General features: G+C 57.7%; 9 protein-coding genes across 9 annotated transcripts; 4 read left to right on the top strand and 5 right to left on the bottom strand.

Annotated features, from left to right (window-relative positions):
• Window positions 1-55: 55 nt before the first annotated feature.
• Window positions 56-2,048, bottom strand: GGS23DRAFT_621100 (NAD(P)-binding protein). Its single transcript, XM_051521151.1, has 5 exons — window positions 1,270-2,048; window positions 820-1,128; window positions 529-712; window positions 325-368; window positions 56-262 (listed from the first exon to the last, which is right to left on the bottom strand). Exons 1-5 carry the CDS (start codon window positions 1,716-1,718, stop codon window positions 142-144), a joined length of 1,107 nt encoding a protein of 368 aa, XP_051372164.1. The 5' UTR covers window positions 1,719-2,048; the 3' UTR covers window positions 56-141.
• A 1,237-nt stretch (window positions 2,049-3,285) lies between these two features.
• GGS23DRAFT_567108 (uncharacterized protein) lies at window positions 3,286-5,091 on the top strand. Its single transcript, XM_051516312.1, has 2 exons — window positions 3,286-3,659; window positions 3,814-5,091. Exons 1-2 carry the CDS (start codon window positions 3,573-3,575, stop codon window positions 4,513-4,515), a joined length of 789 nt encoding a protein of 262 aa, XP_051372163.1. The 5' UTR covers window positions 3,286-3,572; the 3' UTR covers window positions 4,516-5,091.
• GGS23DRAFT_621096 (uncharacterized protein) lies at window positions 4,573-6,352 on the bottom strand. The gene is made up of 2 exons (XM_051521150.1): window positions 5,318-6,352; window positions 4,573-5,213 (listed from the first exon to the last, which is right to left on the bottom strand). The coding sequence occupies exons 1-2, from the start codon at window positions 5,867-5,869 to the stop codon at window positions 4,707-4,709; spliced, it is 1,059 nt and encodes a 352-aa protein (XP_051372162.1). The 5' UTR covers window positions 5,870-6,352; the 3' UTR covers window positions 4,573-4,706.
• Window positions 6,353-6,937: 585 nt separating this feature from the next.
• Window positions 6,938-8,346, top strand: GGS23DRAFT_567104 (cytochrome c-like domain-containing protein). The gene is made up of 4 exons (XM_051516311.1): window positions 6,938-7,166; window positions 7,545-7,735; window positions 7,793-7,887; window positions 7,954-8,346. The coding sequence occupies exons 1-4, from the start codon at window positions 7,151-7,153 to the stop codon at window positions 7,976-7,978; spliced, it is 327 nt and encodes a 108-aa protein (XP_051372161.1). The 5' UTR covers window positions 6,938-7,150; the 3' UTR covers window positions 7,979-8,346.
• A 590-nt stretch (window positions 8,347-8,936) lies between these two features.
• On the top strand, window positions 8,937-11,018 carry GGS23DRAFT_534712 (isoprenoid synthase domain-containing protein). The gene is made up of 9 exons (XM_051514761.1): window positions 8,937-9,193; window positions 9,253-9,485; window positions 9,541-9,606; window positions 9,674-9,951; window positions 10,021-10,177; window positions 10,236-10,325; window positions 10,390-10,423; window positions 10,477-10,916; window positions 10,972-11,018. Exons 2-8 carry the CDS (start codon window positions 9,322-9,324, stop codon window positions 10,828-10,830), a joined length of 1,143 nt encoding a protein of 380 aa, XP_051372160.1. The 5' UTR covers window positions 8,937-9,193; window positions 9,253-9,321; the 3' UTR covers window positions 10,831-10,916; window positions 10,972-11,018.
• Window positions 11,019-11,321: 303 nt separating this feature from the next.
• On the bottom strand, window positions 11,322-13,592 carry GGS23DRAFT_567096 (monooxygenase). The gene is made up of 4 exons (XM_051516310.1): window positions 13,367-13,592; window positions 12,229-13,295; window positions 12,072-12,169; window positions 11,322-12,001 (listed from the first exon to the last, which is right to left on the bottom strand). Exons 2-4 carry the CDS (start codon window positions 12,962-12,964, stop codon window positions 11,819-11,821), a joined length of 1,017 nt encoding a protein of 338 aa, XP_051372159.1. The 5' UTR covers window positions 12,965-13,295; window positions 13,367-13,592; the 3' UTR covers window positions 11,322-11,818.
• Window positions 13,593-16,436: 2,844 nt separating this feature from the next.
• Window positions 16,437-19,217, bottom strand: GGS23DRAFT_534500 (AAA-domain-containing protein). The gene is made up of 2 exons (XM_051514760.1): window positions 18,741-19,217; window positions 16,437-18,649 (listed from the first exon to the last, which is right to left on the bottom strand). The coding sequence occupies exons 1-2, from the start codon at window positions 19,035-19,037 to the stop codon at window positions 16,700-16,702; spliced, it is 2,247 nt and encodes a 748-aa protein (XP_051372158.1). The 5' UTR covers window positions 19,038-19,217; the 3' UTR covers window positions 16,437-16,699.
• A 219-nt stretch (window positions 19,218-19,436) lies between these two features.
• On the top strand, window positions 19,437-21,425 carry GGS23DRAFT_567076 (charged multivesicular body protein 6). Its single transcript, XM_051516309.1, has 3 exons — window positions 19,437-20,098; window positions 20,169-20,532; window positions 20,692-21,425. The coding sequence occupies exons 1-3, from the start codon at window positions 20,061-20,063 to the stop codon at window positions 20,914-20,916; spliced, it is 627 nt and encodes a 208-aa protein (XP_051372157.1). The 5' UTR covers window positions 19,437-20,060; the 3' UTR covers window positions 20,917-21,425.
• A 456-nt stretch (window positions 21,426-21,881) lies between these two features.
• GGS23DRAFT_567075 (uncharacterized protein) lies at window positions 21,882-25,729 on the bottom strand. The gene is made up of 5 exons (XM_051516308.1): window positions 25,068-25,729; window positions 24,899-25,018; window positions 24,553-24,819; window positions 22,702-24,479; window positions 21,882-22,601 (listed from the first exon to the last, which is right to left on the bottom strand). The coding sequence occupies exons 1-5, from the start codon at window positions 25,269-25,271 to the stop codon at window positions 22,322-22,324; spliced, it is 2,649 nt and encodes an 882-aa protein (XP_051372156.1). The 5' UTR covers window positions 25,272-25,729; the 3' UTR covers window positions 21,882-22,321.
• Window positions 25,730-26,080: the final 351 nt, after the last annotated feature.

Here is a 26,080-nt window from a genome sequence, read left to right as displayed (position 1 = left end):
TTATATATCCAATTCATGTGCTGAAGACGGTTCCCCCTCCTGGGCGCTTGACATCTATGATCATCACCCCATGTCTAAATTAGGTACGAAATGCTTTGCAGAAACTACCTCCTATCCGTCGAGCCGCTCTCCCTGCGGTGGTCACGACGCCAAGGTCTCCATAGCTTCGGGCACTTTCGCGACAAAATCTGCCGTCATTTCTGACCAAACTTGTGCCTGCACTCTCCTACCGGCTTTGCTACCCAGGATTGCCTTTGCTTGCCTTACTTCAAGGTTAGCGAGGCAAATAATGCGGATTTGCCCTCCGCAAGAGAGGCCACTCACCTTTGGTATTCGGCTTCCGAGCCGTAAAATCGAATAAACTTGCCCTACGTAGTGAGATCACAGATGACATTAGTGAGTCGAGCGCATACAGAATCGTGGGTAGTTTGTCTCGATGAAAGCTAATTTAGGCGGCAAGTTTAACTGCGAGAAGGAGGATGGAAAACAAAATAAAGCAAATGAAAAGGGGGCGTGGGGTTTGCATACATGCTCGCTCTCCTTGGTCAACCCGACCGCTACGTAGGTCCTCGCACCATCCGACGTCGACTTGGCGAAGAGCCTAGTGAAGACGGAGACGCCGATCGCCAGGAGGCGACCCTTGTCTACGTAGTGCCTCAATAGGTCCGACTTTACGATGCCCGGGCACGTCGTGTTTACTATTACCTCAGGGCTGAAGAGAGTGTTAGCCAAACAAGCGTCACCCACACACGTAAACTTGACAGTGACGTTGGTCTCGACCGTCATAGCCTACCACCGCTAAGAATATCAGAAACTGACCGTCCGTCCGGCCCTAGCGCCATCTTCGCGAGCTCCTCGACGGCGAGGTGGACCATGAGCTTCGTTGCGGCGTACATAGCGTCTGCGCTGGGCCAGTTCTCGGGCCGGTTGAGGTGGCGTAGGATACCGCCCTCCTTGCCCGCGATCCAGCTCTCCCACTGCTGGACGTCGGGCTCGAGGTGCCGGCCGGAGGTGACGATGGCCAGGTGCGCGGGGGCGGCGCGGTGGCGGCGCTCAGCCTTCATGCGCGGCACGAGGAGCGCGGCGAGGAGCGCTGTGCTGAGCGCGTTGACCTGGATGTTCTGCTCCCTGCGCGACCGCCGGCGAGCGGCGAGTAAGCGACGACACACAGAGAGGGGGATAGGAATAGGAGGGCAGGGACGGGTAGGCGGGCGGGCGGGGGAAGCAGGCACGTCGGGATTCCCCTCTCTCTCTCTCTCGTGTACTCACCAGCCCTCGGCCGCGAGCGCGAAGTCGGTGCCGGCGACCCCCGCGTTCAGCACGACGTAATCGACGCCGCCACGGCCGCGGCGGAGCTCGGCGACCTCGTGCGCGAACGCAGCGACGGAGGCGTAGCGCCCCATGTCGAGGTCGACGACGCGGACCTTCCCGCCGCCGCCGCCTTCGCTGCTGTTACCGTTGGCGGCGGCAGAAGGGCCCGGCCGCGGCCGTTTCTCTAGCGCCGCGAGCGCGCGCTGCGCGCGCCCAGCGTCGCGGCTCGTGATGACGACCTCGTCGGCCCCGAGGTCGAGGAAGTGCGCGGCGGCTGCGAGCCCGAGGCCGCTCGTGCCGCCCGTCACGACGACGACTTGCCCCGCGAAGGTGCCCGCCGGCGGCAGCGCGATCGGGAAGTGCTTCCAGTAGGCCTGGCCGAGGGTCTGGATAACTATGCCGGTCATGGTGTAAGCAGAGATAGGGGTTAGTGTGCGGCGAGATGATAGGGGGTTATGCGAGAGATAGGAGGACAGCGGCGAGGCAGATATATGGACAGATGGATGGTGCGGTCGTCGTGGTCTAGCTTACAGAGGCACCGCGAAGGAAACGCCGCCTTATAAGTCGCAGTGCCTACGATATTCGCAAACGGCGACGTCGAGCTAGCTCCGTCCACGACTCCATCGCGAGAGAAAGAGAGAGACTGCTTACACGATCACGCCGGAGAGTTTCCTGCTACAATTCTAGAACGCTTGCTAAGCGAAGGGAGACACGATATAGCTGAAAGTCGGTATACACGACAGGGGAGAGATCCTATCAAGTTAAGTAGGCTTGCCTGTTGCGCCGACTTTAGGGCGCTATTCCCAGTCGCGCTCTATAATCGGCACTACGTTGCTCCGTCGGGACATCCCTATTTCTGGGCGTCTGTTTCCTCGCAATGCCGCGCATTGGACGAGTCACACGTAAACAAGTATCGAAAAGAATAGAATAGTCTGGCCTATCCTTTCACTCGGGCGACGACGATACCCCGAATATGCGCTTCGCTGCCTTGTTAGGATCTGCTCTGGTGGGGTCCGCGAATATCGTCTATCGCCGCACGGATTTTCATCCCGCTAAGAAGCAAGGCGAACGAGAATAATATAGCCCCCCGAGGTATGTCGGAGCGAGCGTTATTGTTATTATAATTGTTATATTATTTTCGGTGACAAGTCGATGTCTCCAGCATCGTTCGCGGTCTACCAACTCATGTGATGTTGCGACGGAAAGGAGATAGGTAAGGAGATTACTCATATTCAGGAGATTAGCGGACTGACCCATTTGGCCACGCCCCGCATATTGGGTATTCCTTTAAACGTGTGGAATTCTGAGGTTTAAAGCACTATCGATAACACGTGCACTTAAGCCTCAGAAAACGTTAGCCCCACCTACAAGCTTTGGCCAATCAACCCCTCCCGTACAACCTGAATCTCTTCCAGCTCCCAGCTTCTTTTTTCCCCCTTGCAAAAAGTAGAAGCTCCCATCTCCTCCTTCGAGGCTGCTTAAGGGCCCGCTAGTAACGGGGACAGAGGGAATTCATCGAAGGCTGGATCCTCGCCTAAAAATTGATCTTCTAATTCCTCGTTCTCCTAATCTCCACCCCTCCTCGCTAGACCGGCCTGCCTACCTATCTTACCTACCTATCTACCTACCTACCTACCCCATTCCGCCGACCCGACCGAGGCGGTCTTCGATACCGTCGCCGCGTCCCGCCCCGTCGTCCGTTAAGCCACCCGCCTACCCATCTACCAAGCCCGTGGAAACCTAGAACTGGTCTAGGGGGAGCAAACAAGGGTTGCTGAAAGAAGAGAGAGAGGGAGAAAGCAAGACAGGGGAAGAAGGGAGGGGCCACGATGTCCTCGACGGCGCAGCACCTGCTGCTCTCGCCGGCCGAGCTCGCGTACCTGCACGCGTCGCTGGCGCTCTCGCCGCCGGTGCGCCCGGACGGCCGGGGGCCGGCGCAGTTCCGGCCGCTGTCGGCGACGGGGGGCGCGCTGCCGGGCGCGTACGGCAGCGCGCGCGTGTGCCTGGCCGACGGCACCGAGGCCGTCGTCGGCGTCAAGGCCGAGGTCGAGCGGTCGCGCCTGCCCGCCTCCGCCCTCCTCGAGGTCTACTACGAGAACAAGGAGCTGCGGCAGCGGGCGAGGGCCGGGCGGGGCGAGGCCGGCGGCGGCGACGACGACCCCGAGCCCTCCCCCGTCAGGGGCCAGAGCGACTGGCTCGAGGTCTCCGTCGACATCCCCGGCTACCGCGACGACGACAGCGCCACCGTCTTCCTCGCCAGCATGCTGAGCGAGGCCCTCCTGGCCGACGGCGAGTTCACCAAGAAGCTCTGGATTAACCGGCGCTTCCACTGGAAGCTATACATAGACGTGGGTCTTTTGCCGCTTTTTTTTACCTTTTTACACGTCTCATACCCTCGGGCGCCATACATGGCAACAACAGCTACGAGTATTCGCTCTAGCTGCAGCTGTAGTTCCCTATCACAAGGTGGATAAAAGGAGGCTAACATGCGCGTCGGAATAGATCATCCTAATTTCCCCGCCGTTATCGTACCCGCTGCCCCTCCTCAGCCTAACAACCCACCTCGCCCTCCTCTCCACACGCCTACCCCGGCTGAAGTCTGAAGCCGACGAAGACCCCATGTTCGACGACGACTGGGGCGTGTCCCAGTTCATCTACCCACGAGCGGGCGGCAGCGGCAGCAGCTCCTACGCAGCCACGACAACGGTTGGTCCGAGGCCGCCCCTGACGCTGCTCGTCATGGCCGTCGGCGACAACATCATATTCGACCCGTCGAAGGAGGAGCTTGCCGTCGCGGACTGCGCGCTTGCCGTCTCGGTCGGCGAGACCGGAGAGCCCGCCGACGACCCGCACGACTCCATGGACGTCGACGTGAGCGCGGGAAGTGGGGTCAAGACGCGGCGGAAGCTGCGGCTGCTCTCCGTGCGGACGATAGACCCGCCGTCGCGGCTGACAGCGCCAGGCGTCCCCAACTCGGTCAACGCGGCCGCGTGGGGAGGGGCGCAGGGCGGCGGTAGCGGCACACCCTCAGTCCGGGATCCGGGCGCGAAGGCGGCAGATACGGACGACGTCGAGGGCGTATGGAAGGCGCCCCGGGGGGGGGCGAGGGTCTCCATCCTCGGCGCCATGGTGCAGAAGGTGCTCGAGAGGGGAGGCGTCGTGGACGAGGTCCTGGAGAGTCTAGAGAGCGTCGACCTGGAATAGATTCGCACGTAATAGAAAATGACGATGAGATACCACTTTGAATGAATTTCCGAGGCCTCCTCGGCCCTGTCTCCGGTCCCACACGTATTACCATTCGGTCCTACCCATCCTGTAGTAGAATATTGCGTGCTAAGTCATGTGCTACATACCGGCGGCTACTTACTCTCCGTCGCGCAGCATCCCCTCTCCGTTTAAAAGATACCGAAGTACTTCTTGCGCTTCCCGTCCGGCGTAGCTTCGACGGGCGCCGCCTCGACGGGCGCAGCAGGGGCCGTCTCGGGGGCTTCGGCGGCCACCTCCGCAGCAACCGGCGGTAGTGGTGGCGGGGGCGGCTCCTGGGCAGCGACGGCGGCGACGGGGGATCCGACGTCGGCGGGGTCGGCGGGGGCGGCGGGGGGCGCGGGGCCGGGGGTTCGGATCTCGCCGGCGCCGCCGAAGAAGCCGCGGGTGGCGGGCTCGAGGCCGTGGGCGCGGCGGTACTCGTTGCGCTTGAGGAGGTCGTCGGCGCGCTGGCGGCGGGTCTCGCCGGCGAGGGCGGCCTGGTGCTGCTCGTGGAGGCGCAGGGCCTCGAAGGCGAGGCGGGCGTAGGCGAGCGGGTCGCGCGGCAGGTCCGCGAGCGGCGGCACCATGTCGGCGTACGGCGACGTCGCGCGGAAGTTGGCCGCGAACGTGTACACGGCGAGCGAGCCGAGGGTGCCCTGCGAAGGGGGGGGGGGGGGGGAAGGTTTCGCACGCGGTGTTAGCGGGAGTGCGCGAGCGAGAGAAAGGGGGCAGGGGAAGGGGCAGGGGCGGGGGCCCGCACCAGCGTGATGCACAGGTGGATCCCCCGGCTGTGGATGAACCGGTGCGCCCACGTGTTCGGCGGCGGCGGCAGCCCCGGGTACGACCGCGCGGCCTGCGCCGCGACCTCGTCGGCGCCCGGCGCGCCGCCGTAGTGCCGCGGCGTCGCCCGCGGCAGCCGCGCCCCGTGCGACGGCGGGTTGAAGCGCTCCGGCTTCTCGAGCACGAGCGGCTTCGCGGGGTCGGCGGCGGGCGCGGGGTCAGCGGCGTGCGCAGGAGCGGGGCGCGCGGGGGGTGCAGGCGCCGCCGCCGCCGCGCCGCCCGAGGGCTTCGCCGCCCCCTTGGCCGCCGGCTTCGTCGGCGGTGGCTTCGTCGGCGGCGGCTTCGTCGTCGGCGCCGAGGACCGCGCTGCTTTGGCAGCGGCCTTCGCGTGGGCGCCCCGCGCGGGCGTCGAGCCGCCGGCCGGGCACGCGCGGCGCACCGCCGCCAGCAGCGCCCCGCGGCGGGCGAAGGCCGGGGCGCGCCACAGCGCGCTGCAGCCGGGCACGGCGCGGGAGGCCGTCGTGGATGCCATCGTGGCTACGGGCGAGCAGGAATGGGGAGCGGTGGTGGCGAGGAAGGAGGACTGGGAGGGGGAAGAAGAGAAAATCCGCGCCGCGGTCCGGCGGATCGGCCTGGTGGGTTTGTCCTTAGAGCGGTATTCTGGTATCGATTAGAGTCTCTCGAGATAGGTAGGGGCTACATCTCAATGCAGCATCGCGCAGTTGGCGTTGCCGCAATGGGGGGTGGGCGAATGAATGAGTGAGCGAGTTGTCGGAATTCGATAGCATCCGGGGCGGGATCTTACGATGCCGTCCCCTCCCTCTCGCAGTCGCGGCCTCGTTTTTTCTTCGTGCTTCGTTTCTCCGCTAACCCCAATTGCCCAGTCGCCCCTCCTAACGTATTGCTAATGCAAAACCCCGGGGGGGCGTTGATCTTATCGGTGGCTCGGGTCGGCGGTGGCCGGGTGGGTTTCCAGGGCTAGCGGCCAAAGGTTAATCAGCCCGCCGGAACCAAGCGTGCGTCTGTGCCAGGTTTGAACGTCATGTTCCTCGAAAATTTTCGCAGCTGCTTATGACTTACCTGCACAGTACTTGCTGGGTACTTCCTGCGCTTGACAAACCGAGCTTCTTCCGCCCGTCCGTCCCATGCCCCAGGCAGACCCCGGCCCCTCTCGTTATGGACCCCGACGAGCCATCGCCCCGTCCGACGCCCTATTCTACCGTGTACCTACGTGTATAATTTTGGCTGTTGGGGTACGTAGTGGCGTTAACTAAGGCGCTAGGTGGCCTCCTGCTAGGGGCCGTGCCATGTAGGTACCACATATGTACCGCACACGTAGGCCGTATACCTATGTATGTACATATGTACGTAGTTGTGTTAGCCACCAGTTGGCGAGCCGAGCCCGGAAAAAAGAGGGAAATTCCCCACTTAGGTAAGTACCTGGCCCGAGCTTCGCGTAGTCCGGCTTTCCCCGGGAACGTATTACTTCTGTCGACATCCTATTGGCTGGCGCACCTGGCGCACGAGCCACATTGTGGCTCACGTTTTCGTGCTGGTTGTGAATTGTTCGGTCGGCGCTGAGCTCATCGTTTTTTTAAAAGTCCAGCTTGCGTCCATTTTCTCTTTTTCCTCCTCTCCTTCCTCTCCTGTCTCCAGCTTCTTCTTTTTTTTTTTCCTTGCGACGGCTTCTCCCTAGACGACCACCTCTTTCGTTATACACTCCGGCAGCCTGTCTGCGTAGAACTTGTGCGCTTAATCAGTAATACTCCTCGCTCTCTACCGCCTACCGCCACCCCCCACACACTTCGACAAAATGCCTTTCGCTCCTGGTAGGTTTTGCCGCTCGTCTCTCTGCTCTGATCCCGTCTGGTGACGAGGTGGTTCGCCACGGCTACCCGTACCCATTGTCCCACCACCGCTGCTTGCACGACCGCGATGAGCGCCCACGCGATGCCGGGTCCCCAGATTCCACGCATCCGGCACCCGTGCTTGTGCCTAGTAGGAGGTTGCGACAGGGTTCCTCGACGAAGGCAGCATGCGCCATTTAGCAAGTTGCGCCGCCAACCTGCCACCTACGCAGCCGCACACAAACCAAAATGAGGCGCAGATTGCTCCATCCCGGCGCGGCTCTGGTTCTCGGCCTAGCTGATGTCTACGTTGTTCGATTTTTGCCCAACTTGGACCTGGCTGACACCGCCGTCCCTTAGGTGACTCCAAGAAGGGTGCGGGCCTCTTCAAGACCCGGTGCGCCCAGTGCCACACGCTGGCGGCGGGTGAGGGCAACAAGGTCGGCCCTGCGCTTCACGGCCTGTTCGGTCGAAAGTCTGGCCAAGTCGAAGGGTTCTCCTACACGGACGCCAACAAGCAAAAGGGCGTTACCTGGGAGGAGAGCTCGCTCGTAGGTTGCCTCGCTCTGGAGCCGTGCCCGGGCCATTTCGCTGACCCCCCCGTCTAGTTCGACTACCTAGAGAACCCGAAGAAGTACATCCCCGGTACCAAGATGGCGTTCGGCGGTCTCAAGAAGGAAAAGGACAGGAATGACCTCATCACGTAAGTTGCGAATGACGACGGCCGCACGGCCGGGACTGGCGTGCCCGTACTAATGCTGTTCTGCAGGTTCATGAAGGAGGCGACGGCGTAGACGACGATTACGAGACAGACGTGTACCAATACCATCGCATAGACAGGAACCGGCCCGTTGTGTATTTATAGACTACTAGACCGTGGTGGGCGCCGCTACGGGCGCGGACTTACATATCCATCTCCTCTTTTTTTTTACAACGGCGTGTATGCGGTCAAAAAGAATGCTGGGATTTTCAGGCTTCTTGGCCCCCTCCCGGAGGCTTGGAAGATAGACTCTTTACTCATCGACAGCAATCAACATTTATGCATATTCCCAGAGCTATTACGACCTAATGAAAACCAAACCACAATACCTACATGCACACACACACATATATACCTATGCACAACTCCTCTCTAGATGGACGCGGTGCAACCGATGCGACCCCTTTGTCCCGTCTCAGGTGTCTGCTGCCAATGCGACCGTATCCCTCTGCAAGCCCTCTCCCTGCGGCGATCTCTCGGTAGTCCTTTTTTTTGTGTGTGTACCTGCTTGGTGTTGGAGACGTCCCGAATCGGCGCGGATGACGTGTGAGGATGCGCAGCGGAAAGGCATCGCAAGGCACTGCCTTTTTTTTGCCTGATCCCACGCTAGGGCGTATTATAGATGAGGACTACCCCCGAAGGGCTTATTCCAAAGCCTTTAACTCCGACCACCCCCAAATGTCTTGGCATTTCTATGGTGTTGCGTATTATCTATAACGTAAGCGCTTACATTCTTCGACTTATGGAATACAGGCTTATGAGGTAGGGTTCCTTGCGCAACACAGAATCAGTAACATAACGACTAAAGTAACTGAACGTTACGAATCAGTTATTAGGCTTATTCGTTACAACTAGCAGTCTATGTCCACCGCCTTATACCAGGACTTCTAATCATACTAGCTATTATCAGGGAACTAATTCATCCACAGTTACTACACATTGCAACGAGGACTGCACTCATATAATCTCGGAATATTTTTTTTCGCGAGACACCCCCGTCGTCTCTAGGATTATATTCGTGCCACGAGCGGGTGTCGAAGCCTTTTCCACCGGTCTTTCTCTGTTAAGTCACTCCTTCTGCACGGATATTACGTTAACATCCGTTGGGATTCCCGGGCTATGTGTAGACCATCGGCGCGTTGGCCCGGCATGCGTCCCCGTATGAGACACCCTTGGGGTTAAGCCATGCCTTAAAAACGATCTAGATTGTTGGGGACTTTGTTACTCAAACTCTGACGTTGGGGGCTACGTAACTGAGTTCAACACCCATATATATTCGCTTTCTTTCCTTCTAATATTCGTTGTCAGTCAATTCAGAGCTTCCTGTGGTACCTGCCGTTACGCTTCCTACCTGTGATTTCGATAAGTCCATCCATCATGGCTGCTGCGTCTCTACCTACTCCCACGGCGCATATTGTCTCACAATTGTCCAAACAAACTCTTCACTTTCCGAATGTGCAGCATATGATGCAACATTGGCCGAAAGGGCCGAACCCAAACATAGAGAGCGCTAGACTTGAGGCCGAGCAATTGCTAAGGACGTAAGTTGTGTGGTTTTGGGAGTCAGCAGCAGTTGATGATTAATATTATATCTAGCGCTTTTGATGATCCGGGTAAGCTTGCGAAGCTCGGAAAGTGTGATTTTGGCGGCTTGGCTGCGCTGTGAGTAACCTGTAGTTACCACATTCACATACTCCTGATAATATTATCTGCTGAGCAGCACATTCAGATGCTTTCCAACTTGCGCGCCGATAAAGTTGATCGCTGCTACTCGTTTCTTAGCCTGGATATTCCTGTGGGATGACGAGATTGACATGGGTGAGGGCGCAACGCAGACTTCGAGAGACCAGCAACGCGCCCGCGATTATTGCCACGACTCTCTGCGCCGTGTTCGACAGGCCATGGACCCGGGGTGCTGTACAGAAGCCAGGGTCGAAAAGGATAGGCGCGGCCTTATGAGCGTATTCGACGATTTGAGTCGTCAACTGCACGCAGACATGAGTAGCGGTAATATATTATCATTCGTTCCTGATTGTTAATCCTGGTCTCTCTTGTTGGTTCTTATGCGTTTCCTAGATCAGCGAGCCCGATTTTCTCGGGAGATTGAGGAATATATCTCGGAAACCGCTGTAGAGCAGACGAATCAACAACAGGGCTGCGTAGCAAGCTTTGAAGATTACATGAACATGAGATTGAGAACTTCTGGTATAGGATCAGGCCTAGCCCTATGCGAGTGAGCTGAGCCCTAATAATACCTACCACTTGATATTTCCACCCACTAACCTTTCCAGGTTCACCGCAGGTGTCGATCTACCGAGCTGGGCTATGGATAGCCAGGAGATGGTCACCATGTGGAGAGAAATCACAAGTATTTGTATGCTGTAAGTTCAGCGGGTATTCATATATTAATACATAGGCATATAAGGCGGAATCTGATTCCCGCAGGATCAACGACGTTTATTCTTTGAAGAAAGAACTAGTAAGAAATTTACAAACGACGTTAACTTGACCCACGTGATTAACTAGGGATAGGGACACGGCGTGATCCAGAACGCCATACCCATATTAGTGAGCTCGTTGCAGGAGCAAGACCTCGCCCACGCTGTGGAAATTCTGGCGCAGAAGATTGAACATTCAATCGCGCTGTTTGACGAGACGCTGAAAACCCTGCATTGCCGATTCTCGGAGCGCGGCGAGAGGCCAGACGACCTGATTCAGTACGCAGATGCGTGCCGAATGATCGCCACAGGGCTTCTCGAGTGGTTGCTGACGTCGCCTCGTTACGGGATGCATCGATACGTGCAACCTGACGGCTCAGTCATCGTCCCTCTAGGATGCGCGACGGATAAGCTTGAACCTCGTGGGCATGCGGAGACCAAGCCATGAATCCAATTCTCTCGACGCCGTGGCATAGGTGATACGGCATACGATGAAGGCTCGGATAGCGTCATGGCTGCCGGGCAGCTGGAGTGGTAAGTAGGTAGGCGACGGTTTCGGCTCGGATTCTATGTTTACCTAGGTATACAGGTAGGTATGGATTCTCTTCGTTGTAGCCATCTGCAACTTGAGGAAGGTTTAGGTAAATTGAATTAATTTGAATGGAGAAAGAAATGCGGTTGTTGAGACAGTACCTAACTGTAAAGGCGTCAAAATGCGCCCTCCTAGCTATGAGCGGGAAAAGAATGCTACCTATGGAAGCCCATATCCGCCTAGGTAGGTACCCAGATGAGGGAAAAACCCTGGTTTGGGGGGGGGTGAACGCCCGTTTCCTGGCTACGAGCACCTCTGGTCGCGCGCTAATAAACGGCTCCGAAGCGCTTATTATCGCGGAGCCAGTGCCTGGTATTACCCGCGGCCATGCTTAGCCTCAATATGTCATTATCGTTACCTACTACCTAATGTGGACACTGTTCATTATTTGCGAGGATTGTTCCCAAAGAGGAGGGTTCTTTCGCTCGATACTGTATTGATACCTTGCTCAATCACCAACATAATAGGTACCTAGTAGATGAGCAAGCTGCCTTCTACCCAGATCCGACAAACATATCTAGGTACTACGCTACGGTCTAGTGTTCCAAACGCCGGGCTCAAGCCAAATGCCAGTACAGCTAATAGGTAGAGGCTACAGCCACGATAGCCAGCTCCGAAGTTACTCGAGCAGCTCGGCAAGGGATATCAATAACCATCGATCACTAAGCCGGCCGATCATCAATCGGCAACCAACTATTAGCAACCCCACAGGTACATAGTAGTCCCTCCATCGACCCTTTCAGAAGGGTTTTCTCCTTTTCCCCTCCAGCTGATAATGCACCCAATTAAGGCATCGTATCAATGAACCTGCTTACAAGCTCAGCCCGACCACAACGGCATTTACCTATAAAGACGAGTAGGTATAGCACAGAGGGCCGGCCTGGATGTCCATATAGTCCTGCACGATCGGTTCGGTGTCGACAAGCTCCAGGATGGGCATGGGGTCGGTGATCGAGGCCGAGATGACCTTGTTGTTGTCCCGGAAGCCGGTATAATCGGCCAGCCGGGTAGCGTTACGGCCCTGCCACTGCGGCGGGGGTTAGCAACCATACCTTTCGCGGGTAAAGAGCGAGGAGGAGGAGGAGGAGAACGCGTACCTTAGCCCAGGCACGGTCAACGTTGGCGTGGTGCAGGAAGAAGAGAGGCTCGTTGGGCGACGTGGAAGGGCCCATGTCGCCAAAGAGGATGCTGTGGACTGCAGGTACGTGTTAATAACAATACACCCCTGGCGAGGCAAGGTAGAGGAACACTAACCCTGTGCGTGCGGCAGTCCCTCGAGCATGCTGGACATCGCGGCAAAATTGTCGAAGCCGTAGATGATGTTCATGACGTTGGAGTTGTACGCGGTCGCCTGCATGTCGCCGATGATGGCGTCGCCGTTCTCGTCGTTGCCCATGCCGCCGTTGAACTCGCGCGTGAAGCAGTGCGGGCGGTGGCCGCCGTCGTTCACGTTGGGCCAGCCCATGCCGAGGGTCAGGTTCGTGTTGGCGAAGGGGCCGTCGACGACGCAGTGCTGGAAGCCGGGCTCGCCGCTGCCGGTGCGCCGGCCGTTGCCGCCGAAGCCGGTGGCCGGGTCGAAGAGCGGCGAGTTGGGCGTGTCGACGGCGTCGGCGTCGATGCTCCAGTCCCAGTACGGCTGGGTGCCGGCGAAGCCGCACTCGGTCCGCAGCAGGTCCTCGTGCAGCTGCACGTACCACCGGTGCCACGGCAGGAAGTTCGCCACGAAGTGGATCTCCGTGTTGAGCGCCGAGTGCGTGTACACCAGGTCGTCCAGCCGCGTCGTCACCGCGTCCACCTCGGCGTACTTGGCCTTGGGCAGCCCCCGCAGGCACACCGCCGCGCGGATGTACTCGGCCTTCTCGACGTCGCTGAGCTCGCGCCACTCCTTGCGGACGGCAGGGTTCGCGCAGGCGCCGTCGGCACGGGGTATGGCGCTCGCGGCCGAGGCTGCGGCCAGCGCGAGGACGGTAAGTAACGAGCGGGTGAGCATGGTGGCGAGAGGTGGTGAGTGCTAAGTGAGCGACGAATCGGTAGGTATTATCAAGAGTCTAGCGAAGGACGGTTCAAGACAAGAACAGAGCGAAGAAAAGAATGGAGCGAGGAAAAGAACGGAGTGAGGACAGGAGCTGGGTGAAGACGAGAGAATAGGTAGCGGACTGGCCATGGCGGCCACCTTATAGACGTCGTCCGGTGAGATCTTGCCCACCCCCTGCCGGTCGAGGTGGAGGAGTGTCGCGTGGCGATCGATTCTAGAAGCTATGCGCGGGCGCGGTCTGCTCTCTTGGCGTGTTCGTATCTAGGAAGCTCTCTCTGCCCCCTTGCTAGGCGACCGGGCCGGTTATGCTCGTGTTCAAGTCGCAGGACAGGGCGGCGGACATGGAGCAGAGCTTACGGATAAGACGATAGGTATAAGGTGCCCCACAGCCGGCCGAGTTTGGATGGTCTCCCGCTATGCTCTGGTATAATTATAGCTTCTTTGCGTCCCATCTTACCGCCACTTATGCTGCCCTACGCTCCCGCACGACCCAGGGAAGCCCGACGCGCGAATCTGCTCCACAGCCTACATGAGGCTCATGTTTCAGCCGCACACATTCCGCGCTGACAGGTGGACGCATACAGATACCTACCTACCTACCTACCCTATCTATCTACCTACCTACTCACCGCAAAACGCCTACCTGGGGCAGTGGTGCTCGGTCAAGTTGCCGGCGCTGTCAAGCTCTCTACCTACTCTCCGCTCTCCCTTCATCCTCGCCCCGGGAAGGCCATGCTAGGTAATACCTACTGGCGTCTGGCGGGACTGGCTGCGCCCACGCACGGGTATAGAGGTACATCATGGTAGGTGGGTTAGGTGTCGCGACGAGTTTAGCGGCAGCGCCCGTTCGGGCAATTCTCGGCTCTTTGCCTCATGTTAGCTATGCGACTCCGTAATCCACGTGACCCTGTCTAGGTGTATAGCCTACTACCCTTTCCCATCCTCGTTCACTTGTACTCCTGACTTCATTTTCCTTCCCCCCCCTCGAGCACCGAGTCCCCGGCCTCCCCGCTCGTATTCCCTACTTCGCCTCTTCGCCGTGTTTCATTCTCTCGGTTCAGCGTTGCAGCACCTGTGGACTCGGGGCTTTGGAGACGACGCCTACTACCTCCATGCCTACCTACCCCCGTGCCTCCTCGCCGACTTGGCGCCGGTTTTCCATCTCCTTAGGAATGTCTTCGCAGCTATCCTCGGTACTCTTCTCCCCCGTCTCCCGAGGAATAGGCGGGTAAGCGGCAAACCCGCTATCCTGCCATCACTATGCACGTTCCAGGCGGCCCCTTGGGGCTGTGGGTGCAGCTACTCGTCTCATCAACGCTGAGCCTGAGGCCCTCTTTGCTTGTATTTAGCTTACTTGACTAGTCTCTCGGGTTCTTATGCTAGCTTAAGACGAGGCGCCGCGTTGATATTAGTCAGCGATGACAGTAGAATTTTTGTTAGCCGCATGACCCATGCGAGTAAGGGTTAGCAGGTCGCTCTTTGATCCGACTTTTTACATTGCGTCAATGCTGATACCCTCCACTTCTCCCCGGCCGCAGAGGCGCAGGTTGCAATGCCGCTACTAATGAATATCTATTGCCCAAATACTCAGACAAGCGTCACCAGCGGGACAGATCCAGAATCCGCCACTCCATCTCGGAGACTCAAAGGGGCGGAGGGGAAGGGGGAACTCGCAACGGATCAGGCCATCCATCGCAGCCATGGACAGCCAACAGGCGCAGCTTGACCCTGACACCGAAATCGCTCAACGGATAGCGCCGATCTCAAGCCAAATGCTATATGATGAGGTTTGAGGAATTCGTCATACTTGGGTTGATCTGATTCGGCAACTAGGCAATTGGTAGAAAGAGAGCGTGTAGTTCGCGACCGAAACGGATAGCGGAGCGGAAGGTGTCGATTAGAATCGAAGGAGGTCGCCTCCAAAAAGAAAGGTAGGTAAAGCTAAACATGCTGTTCCTGGTTTACCCCTGAAGACGACGACCTTATTGTCGAGTTCGAGGAAGCAAGAGATGCGCTGTCATGGTCAAAGATCCGTCGACGGCTCGTCGATAAACGTCTACGGACTTCGGTTTCTTGACTGTTAGGATGTTTTTAGCCAAATGTCTAGGCTTATCCATTTCTGCCCGTTTCTCCATGTAGGTATGCGCATTACAGAGCAGGTAAGTCTACCTCGCATTGGTCCTAGAAAGTGAATACCTAAAGAGATATAGGTACGTGATTGTGTGATACTATGTTATCAGTGGTTATCTTCGGTTCAAGAACTGTCGCTGACTACTATTAAAGGGGCACCACCTTTTCTTCACCGATAGGGGGGCGACAGGGGATCGATCTGCGTGTGGCCGTACTCATAGTGTTGTGTAGTATGCCGGGTAGCTGGTATTTTGTCGCCTAAGTAGACGTACCACGTTTTCCCTAATAATAGCTTGTTCTCGAACCCAGATCTGTTCGTCATCTTACGATGTATGGGCGCTGGAGCCATCGGGACCTGCCATGCGAGCCGTAGACTGTTCAGGCGGCTGGCGAGGGTCAAGGAAGCGGATAGGAAAGGTCAGGCAGGGTGGGATTGGCGCGATATTATTGAGCTGTGGTCCACAGTGGATACGTAGGGGAGGCTCCGAGGGCCTTAGGGGGACACGGTTCCTGGTATTCCTGCACTAAAATGTCCACGGGTCAACCAGACCGCTTGCAAGGACAACACAGCCTCGTCTTGTCCCCCAGCACTGTTTATACACAGGCAAGAAGATCACCGAAAGGTGTCGTCGTCGCTCGACCACAGCGGCTCCGTACGCACACCCGACCCCGCGGAAAGACGCAGGCGGGGTCGCGTTGAAGCTGTCGATACCGTCTGTCGCCGCTGACTATCATAACGACTTTGCGAATCCCATGAGGAGTTGGCAGCAGACCACGAGATGCGTAAGAAGGCAAGGACTTCGAGGGAGCTGTTCAGGGGCGGGGGTGAGAAAACAGAGCCATCACAGCATCACTAGACTAATAGGGGCACATCCCCCGCGTTGCATAGCATGTCAGGGCGTTCAGATTGGCCTGCGGAACCGAGCCTCGCGACGACGCTTGAAGAAACCGGCTGCGTTGGATGAAGCCTCTGGCTATGCCCTTAATCGCTGGCCTCCAAGAGAAGAAGGGCTACACAGACCTACCACGTCTTAGTAGCCTTGGGTATCTTGATCGCCGTGGGTGCCTAATAAAACCCAACAGCACACACACACACACACACACACACACACACACACATACGCACGCACACGTGTTTACTGAGATATGTAGATAGGCAGACAAGCGGGCAGGTAGATACCTAACCCAACATAGCAGGGTAGATGTGTATGCGTACATATACCTACGTTTAGTTAGGCACTTATGCATAAGAAGACATGTATTACCCGGGGACTAATGGGTGGACGATGGCACCTCGGGCAGCTTAGCAGGTATAAGGTAGGCTGTCCCCAATCCGGGAGACTGTCCACCTGTCTCCACGGCTTGTAAGTGGCGCTGGGGATCGCGCAACTTGGGGGAACAGGAGCTGCCTTCTATTAATGTGCCTTCTATCCAACGGGGCGGCTCAAGTAGATGCCTTGGGCACAAGTAGGCATAGCATGGCCGCCACTCGCGTGGGCGGGGAGGGGCTGGGATAATTCACCCATGTACACGCTTCGACGCGCCCTGCGATGGCGCCGCTCAATCCCATCCCATCTCCTTCAGCTCCATGAACTTGCTAGAGTGGCTCGTCGACACGCTCGGGCGGATCTTGTCCAGCGCCGCCTCCCAGTCTTCGGGGAGGAGCGCCTTGGGCCCCCCGGCGGCGGCAGCGCGCTTGATAGCCGCCTGGCCCGCCGCCACGTGGAGGTTGTCGAGGTCGGCGCCGCTGAAGCCGGCGCACCGCCGGTCGCGCGCGACCGCCTCCAGCACGTCGTAGTCCGCATACGAGGGGAGGAGGCGCCGCATGCGCGTCTTGAGGATCTCGACGCGCCCGTCTTCGTCGGGCAGGTCGACGAAGACGTTGGTGCCGAGCCGGCCGGGACGGAGGATCGCCGGGTCGATCATGTCCGGCCGGTTCGTGGCCCCGATCACGTAGATGCCTTGCCGGCTCCCGATCCCGTCGAGTTCCGTCAGGAGCTGGTTGACCACCCGCGCGCTGGCCTCGAGGCCGTTCCCGTCCCGTCGCGGGACTAGTGCGTCCAGCTCGTCGAAGAATATGATGCACGGAGCTGACGCGCGCGCCCGGCTGAAAACCTGTCGTACGGAACGCTCCGATTCGCCTACGTACTTGTTCAGCAGCTCCGGGCCTTTAACGGAGATGAAGTTCGCCTTGGATTCGTTCGCCACCGCCTTGGCTAGGAGGGTTTTGCCGCACCCGGGGGGGCCCCATAAGAGCACCCCCGAAGGAGATTCCAGACCCATGCTGGCAAAGCTCTCGGGATCTTGGATGGGCTTAACTATCGACAGAATAAGCTGCTGGCGTACGTCATGCAGAGCACCAATATGTGCCCAGGTGGTGTCGGGTATTGTCGAGAAGCCTTCTCTCTTGGCGGCCGGCTGCACTTTCGATATGGCAGTCAGCATGTGCTCCATAGTCAACACAGCCACGTCGTCCATCATAGCCTCCTTCGGTACCGCCATGAGAGAGACGTGTAGCCGCATCCCGGGCAACATCTCATGTCCCGGGTCGAGATCCATTTCTGCCTCAGATGTGTTCTGCGTAAGCTTAGACATGGAGGCCCTGGCCATCTCGTTTTTCGCGACGGAAACCACATCCTTCAGATCGGCACCAACAAAGCCAGGAGTCCGCCTCGCCAGGAGCCGATAGTCAAAGTCGGGCGACAGGTGGGTTTTTCGGAGCATCTTCCGTAAGATGGCCTCACGAGAGTCCTCGTTGGGTATGCCGAGGCTGATTTCTCGGTCGAAGCGTCCTGCGCGTCGAAGCGCCGGGTCGATGCTGTCTGGCCGATTCGTCGCGGCTAGCGTCACGACGAGCTTGCCCCCCAGCTTTTCTGGTGATAAATCGTCCATGCACGTCAGCATCTGCGCCACTATGCGTTTTTCCATCTCCCGTTGGGCATTCTCTCGCTTTCCCATGATGACGTCGATCTCGTCGATGAATATTATGCACGGCGCTAGGGATTTGGCCTCGTCGTAAAGCTCTCTGATCTTCTTTTCCGACTCGCCCGACATACCGGCAATGAGCGAAGGGGCCGAAACAGGTATGTAGGCAACTCCGAGCGAGGCGGCATAGGCATTTGCGAGCATGGTTTTCCCGCAGCCTGGGGGGCCATGCAGCAACACCCCCCGAGTGGTCTCTATGTCGTTTTTGAGGCAGTACTGGGTACATTGGATGGGAAACGTGACGGATTCGGCGAGGACCTGGATAGCGTGGTCCATCCCGCCTAGGTCGTGCAAGGACACGCCGCTGGGCGGGCTGCGATCTTCCTTGGGCTTTTCGGTCTTGCGCCGCTTGAGTTTGGCCTCCCCATTGGACTGCCTCTCCACCGCGGGCGCGACGGAGGCTCCTTCGACGCCCGAAACATTGCCGCTTGGAGTAGCTGCCTCGGGCGTCGTCGCTGCGGGCTGCTTCTTCGGAATGTTCCAAGACTTGGTGATGTGCTTGTTCAGGAGAAAGTAGTCCCGTTCCTATAGGTGATTAGATCACGAGCTTAGTCGTCGCTGTCACGTAGACGGCCCCGCGTGCTAGGAGCTGTGTGCGCCGAGAATAGCGGCTTACCTTGGATCCCGGGGATTCGGGAGGCGGCTGGTCCAGAGCCTCCTCCTCGTCTTCCTCCTTCAGCTCTTCTCTCCGGAGGCGGAGGACTCGTTCGATAGAGTCTTCTAGCGGTCGTTTCTTCTGGCGCGCGAGACTAGAATTTGAGCGCTTGATGGAGTCGTAAACGCCGGCGACGGTGAATTTCGGTGGCCGGCTCCGATTCCTGTCTTCGGGCTGGTTTCGCTCACGCTCGTCCTCGAATTTCCTGATGACCTGGTAGACGTCACGGTCTAGGCCATGCAGCACCTTGGCGGGCATGCTGCCGCCGATGAGAGGGTAAAACCTCGAAACCACGACGGGGAAGTGGGAAGATACTAGTAAGTACGAGATGGCCGTATTTCTTTCTTTCTTCTTTTTGATTAAGCCGAGTAGTCCAGGTATGATCGATAGGATGCCCTGTCCGCAGACCACGGTTCCCTCAGCAGCCGTGTATTGCGCATTGGGGGGGGGAAAAAAAGGTACTTAGGTACCTGTAAAATGGGAGAATCAATGACTACAGGCTTGGGGGTGCCTCAGGTACCTGGGGTACTACGGTGGGGGTCAGTACCTGCAAGTACACTAGGAGCTTACGTGTAGTAGGTACCTAGATACATACCTAACCTAATGTACCCTCGACTTGCCTTACTGTACATACAAAAGTTATCAGTACACCGAGATGCTACAACCGCCCGCCCAATAGAGAGGTAAGGACACGGATCAGGGGATCACCTGCGCACGTCAGGCGCCTACACCCAACATAACCTCTTAATTACCTAGGTACCTAATACCTATGTAGGTACCACCAGTCGTGTCGATAGACGTAACAGAATCGAGACCTCTCGTCAAGTTGCGTCATGGCCCCTGCCAACGCCATCGATAAGGACCTGTCGCCTGAAGCTTGACGCGGTGGCCCATGAAGATGCAACTAACCGAGCTATATGTATCTACCCATCTGCCCGTCCGCCACGCGCCCCGCCGATAACTTCGCCAACAACCGTACATCATCGAACCGGAAATAGGGGGCGATACTGACAACCACGACACCAAGCGATCGACTACACACCGCGAATTCGCCCTCGGGAGTTGCGCGGCGCACCCGGCCCTACCAGATTCCGCGGCGGAAGTGCTAAGGAGGCGGGGGGAGAAGAAGAAGAAGCAGCGTCTCGGGTTTCCACGTCGTTCGATCCGAGACCGCAGCGGACGAACGATGCGCGCTTTGCGTCTCGGCACCACCACCGCCAGTTCTACCTCTACCTCCGCCCACACCACCCCATCATCTCACGCGAGCCCGACACGGCCGCCATGGGCAACACGTCGAGCCGAGTGACGGCGCAGGACAAGTTTGGCTCCCCTCCCTGCTCTCCCCGTCCTCTCCACCCAGCCAGAACTGACAAACGCCCCCGGGAGCAGGGCCATCCTCGACCTGAAGCTGCAGCGCGACAAGCTGCACCAGTACCAGCGGCGGATCTCGGTGCTGACGGAGCGCGAGACGGCGGCGGCGCGGCAGCTGCTCGCGGCGGGCGACCGGCGCCGCGCCCTGCTCGCCCTGCGCCGCAAGAAGTACCAGGAGTCGCTGCTGGCCAAGACGGACGACCAGCTCGCCCAGCTCGAGCAGCTCACCCGCTCCGTCGAGTTCGCCCTCATCCAGAAGGACGTCCTCTTCGGCCTCCGCCAGGGCACCCGCGTCCTCCGCGAGATCCACGCCGAGATGGGCGGCCTCGACCACGTCGAGAAGCTCATGGGCGAGACCGCCGACGCCATCGCCTACCAGAAGGTGCGCCCTTTTTTTTTTCTCTTTTTTTTTCACGTTTGCCGAAAGCAAGAAACAAAAAGAGAGAGAGAGAGAAAGAAACCCCTTCCCTTCTTTTTTTTCTCTTCCTCCCCATCTCCCGCACACAAGGCTTCCAGGTGCTGACGACGGCGACGCGCGCAGGAGGTCAGCGAGATGCTCGGCGGCCGCATGACGAACCAGGACGAGGACGAGGTCGAGGACGAGCTCGCCGCGCTCGAGCAGGAGGTTAACGGCCCCGCTGCCGCCGCCGCCGCCGACGCCCTGCCCAGCGTGCCCGACACCAAGCTCCCCGAGCCGCGGGCTGCGGAGCAGCAGCGGCAGCGCCAGGAGCCGGAACCAGAGAGGACGGCCGTGCTCGCGTCGTGAGAGGACAGAAAAGGAAACCACGCCCACTGGTATGGCATCGTAGACGATGCTTTCGCACGGCCGCGGAATGCGTGCAGGAGGCCCCGCGCCGAGGCCCGGGCCCAGGAGGCGAGAGGCGGGGAGCGCGAGAGAACGGGATGACGGGTGAGGCCGAGGTAACAGTTGAGAGACGACAGAGCAGGACGAACGACTGACGGGACCCACCGCGAGCAACCATCCCGCGCCATCGAATCCGTCGGTCGTCGCGAGAGTATCCGCCTACCCGCCGACGTACACACCTACCCAGCCGGGTCGGTTCTACCAGTACGCGTGCCCGCGAGCGGAGCCTTCGGGAATCCCAGAGCGGGCGGCTGAGAGGGCAGAGAGGCACACGGGGTGGGGAGGAGGCCCGGGGGAGACCACATGCACCAGGGCGCGGCCCGGACCGTAGCAGCCAGTAGTACGTACGCATGCGCGCGTATTCGCGAGAGATGCCAGAGCCATCTTGGGGTGGGGAGGGTGTGCGGCGACGGGGAGGGGGAGGGGGAGGGGGGAGCCGTGCTGAACCCTCCGTCCATCTGTTTATCTACGTCTATTGGAAACTACTCTTACCTACCTACATCCTATCCCATCTACCTGGCCCTAACCTCGATTCAACCCCCGTTGCCCGTTTACATGTGTTCGAAAATCTTGCCGTGTTGACTGTGTAGGTTTGGGTGTTAACCCCCCCCCCCCCCCCCCCCGAGTGAGTTACTAGGACCTCTCGAGCAATAGATTTTAGTAACCCTTCCGCAGCCCCTTTTCTTCTTGACCTAAGGTATATGTGAGAGTGAAGCTGTCGCCTACAGCCGACTATACCACGTATGTAGTGAAATGATGAGATACATACGGCCGTACCTTCAGCTTCAGAATGACCTTGCTAGGGGACGAACAACAATTCCAAGAAAACTGACGCAACTGTGTTCATTGTGACACGTGCACACGCGTGTAGGTATTATGTGTATTCGAAGTCCCTCTGCTTGTAAAGCCGCCTCCTCTGTTGACGTCTTCTACTCTGGGTGGTGTATAGAAGTATCCGTTCGCAACTAGGTAGTATAAGCCAAGGTCTCAGTAGAGTGTCCTTCCCTGAACCTCATCCAGAGCGTATAGTAGAACTCCCTAAAACATAGTAGCCTAGATCGAAGGCACCGTATACCTAGGTCCCACAGGCTCTCTATGTGTCACTGCCAATAACGCCAACTCATGCAATGATGCTGGGAGCCCCGTCGACAATGCCCCACGGTGGGTATCTAAAATGCCACTCTATCGTATCAAAAACCATGCTTCCACCCGCCTCCCCTAGCTTTTGATCCACGAAACGCCTCCATATCTCATTGTGTTATTAAGAACCTCCTTGATTTGCCAGTTACAACATGAATGCCTTCAACTAATAATCGATCAAGGGGCGTCGGTCGAAATACACCGCGTCGTGACGTCCTGGGACATCGCCTCGAATGGGAAAATTATCTTCTCCGATATAATGATTATGACTTGGATAGCGTAGATGTAGGAGTTGATTGTCAGGTTGTTGGGCCATGTGCGGCCTCGTGATTCTATCAATTTCATCGGTTTTAGCATAATGGGTTTCTTCTTGGTCTCGGGTTGAGGCCCAAATCGGTATGTGGCTCGAGGGCTCTCTCAAGTCGTGGCGATTGCTTGTGCAGCGCCTACACGGTTTAATTAGCTCATGCCCATCAACGGCTGAAACCCCGCCACCGAGGCCCTGCTAAATTATCTAGACGTAGTTGATGTGATAAGTCGACTTACGGTCCGGACCGAATCGGTTCGGGATAGAACGGCCGGACTTCCCGAGATGCGTCACTAGGCCAGTCCGTCGGTCTATGAACCTGTGGTCGAACGTACGGGGAGTCTTGATAATGGTCAGACCGGCGGTTCGTGCGGGCTTCTATAAGGGTAGTGTGTCGTTGCGAGTCTGCCGCCGGCGCTATGTAGGCGTCGGGTTCCGGGTATGGAACTGATCTGTGGCTAGGATGATTGGTAGAGCCGTGATAGTAATTGGGCGCGTTCCTTTGCCGGGAGTAAGAGTTATCAAATACAACATCGGCGGCATCCTGCATGCGAGTATCTTCTCGAACGGAGACGTCACGGACAAAGTCCTCCTGCCTTGAAAGGTGTGGTTGGTAACCCTTGTCTTCGGGATATCGCCGTACTGGGAGTACTCCGTCATCAATGACGATCTGGCGTGCCCTCGTCCTATGAGGGACATCGCCACTATACCGTGTCATACTCTCGGTAGAAACAGGCCGGCATGGAAACAATGCCCTGTCTGTAGCTCGGGGGGCTGCGGTTGGCATTTCTGGGAGGTACTCAGTGGACTCGCAGCGCGGACCTTCACCTCCGTCGAAATGGTGGGCCTGAGCATAGACGGGGCCAACCCGGGATTCTAGTTCCCGAGGGTGGGGTGCGACACGGCGCCTGGCTACAACCTCATTACCACTTAGCATGCCCCTGGGAGATCGGGAATCAGAGATGGCGCTCCCCGACTCATAAAATCCTCGAGAAATGGCACGATGGGTTTCTTCGAACTGCCGGGGCACACGATGTGAAGCACGGGGGGTATCATGCGGGTCCCGGAATTCAATAGGCGACGCAGGCTCAATAGATGGCACTAACAAGTCCTGAAAACCACCTCTCCCTGAAAGTACCGGAGCATGTGGGTGATCGAAGCGCGGTGGCGGGTGCCCAACTTTGGACCTATAGCCATCTGGATCATGCGCCGAATGGGTTGGAGCGTATAGGTTAGCCTCGGGATTGTCAAGAAACATTGGAGTCGTCCCTCCTGTCCGAGGAGCTCCATCGAAAGGATGCAAGTTAGCCTGGGCCTCGAGGCGAGCGGGTATCTGCTCCAGACGGGGAGAATCCTGTACCACCGCTGTTGGCTCACGGCTGGAGATAGTATAGACAGTGCCAGGGCTCCGAGTCAAATCCATAGGGATAGAACCGAAGGGGGCGGCACTTGAGCCATTGGTATGGTCATGATAGCCGGATGTACCCGCGAGAGCTTCAGCAGCGGCAGCGTATCTCCTAAAGCGCTGCGTCTTCCGAGCGGCTTTTCTCTCAGACCTAGTAATTATCTTGTGCTGGGGGGATACCCGGAGACCCGGGATGGATGTGTCACGCCCGTGAACCCGACTAACTGGCTGCTTGTCGACAGACAATACACCTTGCGGATCTGCCTGGTAAGCCGAAACAGCCGTTGTAGACACTGTTCTAGAGGGTTGAGCTGGCGCATTGTCCGCACTGGGGGTTTCATCCTCGGTCTCATCCTCGGAGTCAGAAATCTCGATAACCTCGCGGAGTATCTCGTCGAGCTGGTCACGGCCAGTCTCTTCATCTCCTCGCCACTTGACGATGATGTCTAGGCATGGTTTCTCTACAGCCTTTCGAGCGTTAGCCCAATCTGACTCTTTTAACAGTTCATCATAGCGCGTATGCGTGTGCCGAATGTGAGCAAGCGCGGCGAGCTGAACCCGGCGTGCTAAGGTCAGCTCCTGGGCCATGCCCACAGACGCTTTATTACCGTCCTATAAGAGAAGATCACATTAATAACGGTACCTCCTGGCATCCAGAAAATAACACGGGAAACAGGACACGCACTTTCCGAAAAGCATGCGAGATGATCTCGCGTCGATCAGTGTGGGGGATTCTAGGAAAGAGATCTCTCAGAACCGCGTCAGCTTGGTCATTGATTTCTTTCTGATCTTTCGGTATTGGTTCTGGTTCGCCAGGGCGGCTAATGTGGTTGATGCGGTCGAACTTCCCAACTCTCTTCAGATTCAAACGAGCCTTGTCGACGATGGTCTGGCGAAAATGGTACCCGACACGGTTCATGTGATGGTCAAGGTTGTCCGGATTTTTCGAGTCCTTCCGAGGCAACCGAGTCAGTAAATTAGGGGGGGGGGGGGGGGGGGGGGTGGAAGAGATAACTTCGTGTAATGCATACAGAGACAATAAAGATCATGGCTTCCTCGTCCCTGGACAACTCTTTGCACATGTAGGATAGCCTGGGATGCCCGAGGGGGACGAATTCAAAGCCAGGCGGCGGGAGTCTATCGGTTGTGATCTGTTACGAGTCAGTACCATGTAGCATCTTTGTCCCTCTGACTAGCTACCTTGAACTCGAGCTTCTTCTTCTTGTCCGTGTTCTCGACGGATTCAAAATACGTCTTGTACTTCAATTTAGGCGGCTGCTTCAGAGGGTTGAGGCTTCGCCATATGTGATCCTGGTAGTGCTGTGCTCGCTCCATCTTTGCACGGCGAAGCACTGCCTGTACGGCGCGGGGCGGTCCCGGCGCTTTCTTTCTTTCTCTCGCCATCACGGCTGTGGGTACCTAACCTTACCATGTATATAGAAAGAGAACCACCTGGCGCGTGATGGATGCACTAGCACATAGACGAGCGCGAGAGAGAGATAGACGATGAAAAGGGAGAAGGAGAGAGGAATACAGGGCTCGAGAACGGTGAAGGCTACGCCAGGACAGCTACCGCATCAGATCAGATCCGAATGCAAGAATGCACCACTGCGGGCCGGGCAACCGGGAGACCAGGAGAAGGATCCGTTCCTCAGGGAGATACACCCTTTGCCGTCTAGTGGACAGTAGTGAAACTAGATAGTGCACTTCACGATGGTATTCCTGTATTCCTGGAGGAGAGGCCAATTTGACCAAACCAAATGCCCGACTCAGCGAAGTCGGGAGGGAGAAGGGGGAGAACAACTTGGGCAGCGTGAGAAAGCGTGCCAAAGAGATGATGGAGATGGGTTGATGGATGTAAGAATTGAAAACTTTCGGGGGAAGACCCTTTGGGGGGGGAGTTTTATGTGGATTAGGGACTCGGCCACCTGGACGCTTGGGCCACGTGCCATGGAATCTATTCCCGTTGCTCCGAGAGGGCTGTGGCTTCGCATGCGCCCTGATCTGGATGCCTCGCCTCAAGGGCAGCGGCTAATCAGTATACCTAAACCTTAGGTACTTTGGTACTTTCCCTGGGCAGATGCCTTAGGTACCTAAGGTACCTAACGTCAGGTCCAAGCTACCTCTAGGTACGCACCTATACTTAGGTAAATGTACAGTACCTAGGTGCCTTTAAAGGCAGGTGTGCTGGCTCATGCCTAAATTGGTGCCCA

Source organism: Durotheca rogersii (genome assembly GCF_024521655.1).
Source record: "Durotheca rogersii strain YMJ 92031201 chromosome Unknown GGS23scaffold_9, whole genome shotgun sequence".
NCBI lineage: Eukaryota > Fungi > Ascomycota > Sordariomycetes > Xylariales > Xylariaceae > Durotheca > Durotheca rogersii.
This window is presented reverse-complemented; position numbering and strand designations above follow the sequence as displayed.

What these genes read in the sequence shown, in the direction of transcription:
- GGS23DRAFT_567075 (XM_051516308.1), bottom strand. Translation starts at nt 25,271, where the DNA reads ATGGCGAGAGAAAGAAAGAAAGCGCCGGGACCGCCCCGCGCCGTACAG. An exon ending in CCATGATCTTTATTGTCTCT is followed by an intron (nt 24,820 to 24,898) that starts GTATGCATTACA and finishes TTGCCTCGGAAG; the next exon opens with GACTCGAAAAATCCGGACAA. An exon ending in TCTCGCATGCTTTTCGGAAA is followed by an intron (nt 24,480 to 24,552) that starts GTGCGTGTCCTG and finishes CTTCTCTTATAG; the next exon opens with GACGGTAATAAAGCGTCTGT.
- GGS23DRAFT_534500 (XM_051514760.1), bottom strand. Translation starts at nt 19,037, where the DNA reads ATGCCCGCCAAGGTGCTGCATGGCCTAGACCGTGACGTCTACCAGGTC. An exon ending in CCGAATCCCCGGGATCCAAG is followed by an intron (nt 18,650 to 18,740) that starts GTAAGCCGCTAT and finishes AATCACCTATAG; the next exon opens with GAACGGGACTACTTTCTCCT.
- GGS23DRAFT_621096 (XM_051521150.1), bottom strand. Translation starts at nt 5,869, where the DNA reads ATGGCATCCACGACGGCCTCCCGCGCCGTGCCCGGCTGCAGCGCGCTG. An exon ending in TCCACCTGTGCATCACGCTG is followed by an intron (nt 5,214 to 5,317) that starts GTGCGGGCCCCC and finishes CCCCCTTCGCAG; the next exon opens with GGCACCCTCGGCTCGCTCGC.
- GGS23DRAFT_534712 (XM_051514761.1), top strand. Translation starts at nt 9,322, where the DNA reads ATGGCTGCTGCGTCTCTACCTACTCCCACGGCGCATATTGTCTCACAA. An exon ending in TTTGGCGGCTTGGCTGCGCT is followed by an intron (nt 9,607 to 9,673) that starts GTGAGTAACCTG and finishes CAGCACATTCAG; the next exon opens with ATGCTTTCCAACTTGCGCGC. An exon ending in GCACGCAGACATGAGTAGCG is followed by an intron (nt 9,952 to 10,020) that starts GTAATATATTAT and finishes TGCGTTTCCTAG; the next exon opens with ATCAGCGAGCCCGATTTTCT.
- GGS23DRAFT_567076 (XM_051516309.1), top strand. Translation starts at nt 20,061, where the DNA reads ATGGGCAACACGTCGAGCCGAGTGACGGCGCAGGACAA. An exon ending in CGAGTGACGGCGCAGGACAA is followed by an intron (nt 20,099 to 20,168) that starts GTTTGGCTCCCC and finishes CCCCGGGAGCAG; the next exon opens with GGCCATCCTCGACCTGAAGC. An exon ending in ACGCCATCGCCTACCAGAAG is followed by an intron (nt 20,533 to 20,691) that starts GTGCGCCCTTTT and finishes CGACGCGCGCAG; the next exon opens with GAGGTCAGCGAGATGCTCGG.
- GGS23DRAFT_567104 (XM_051516311.1), top strand. An exon ending in CCTGGGAGGAGAGCTCGCTC is followed by an intron (nt 7,736 to 7,792) that starts GTAGGTTGCCTC and finishes CCCCCCGTCTAG; the next exon opens with TTCGACTACCTAGAGAACCC. An exon ending in GACAGGAATGACCTCATCAC is followed by an intron (nt 7,888 to 7,953) that starts GTAAGTTGCGAA and finishes GCTGTTCTGCAG; the next exon opens with GTTCATGAAGGAGGCGACGG.
- GGS23DRAFT_621100 (XM_051521151.1), bottom strand. Translation starts at nt 1,718, where the DNA reads ATGACCGGCATAGTTATCCAGACCCTCGGCCAGGCCTACTGGAAGCAC. An exon ending in TGACCAAGGAGAGCGAGCAT is followed by an intron (nt 369 to 528) that starts GTATGCAAACCC and finishes CTCACTACGTAG; the next exon opens with GGCAAGTTTATTCGATTTTA. An exon ending in TCGGAAGCCGAATACCAAAG is followed by an intron (nt 263 to 324) that starts GTGAGTGGCCTC and finishes CCTTGAAGTAAG; the next exon opens with GCAAGCAAAGGCAATCCTGG.
- GGS23DRAFT_567108 (XM_051516312.1), top strand. Translation starts at nt 3,573, where the DNA reads ATGCTGAGCGAGGCCCTCCTGGCCGACGGCGAGTTCACCAAGAAGCTC. An exon ending in ACTGGAAGCTATACATAGAC is followed by an intron (nt 3,660 to 3,813) that starts GTGGGTCTTTTG and finishes GCGTCGGAATAG; the next exon opens with ATCATCCTAATTTCCCCGCC.
- GGS23DRAFT_567096 (XM_051516310.1), bottom strand. Translation starts at nt 12,964, where the DNA reads ATGCTCACCCGCTCGTTACTTACCGTCCTCGCGCTGGCCGCAGCCTCG. An exon ending in GGGACTGCCGCACGCACAGG is followed by an intron (nt 12,170 to 12,228) that starts GTTAGTGTTCCT and finishes ACGTACCTGCAG; the next exon opens with TCCACAGCATCCTCTTTGGC. An exon ending in TTGACCGTGCCTGGGCTAAG is followed by an intron (nt 12,002 to 12,071) that starts GTACGCGTTCTC and finishes CCCCCGCCGCAG; the next exon opens with TGGCAGGGCCGTAACGCTAC.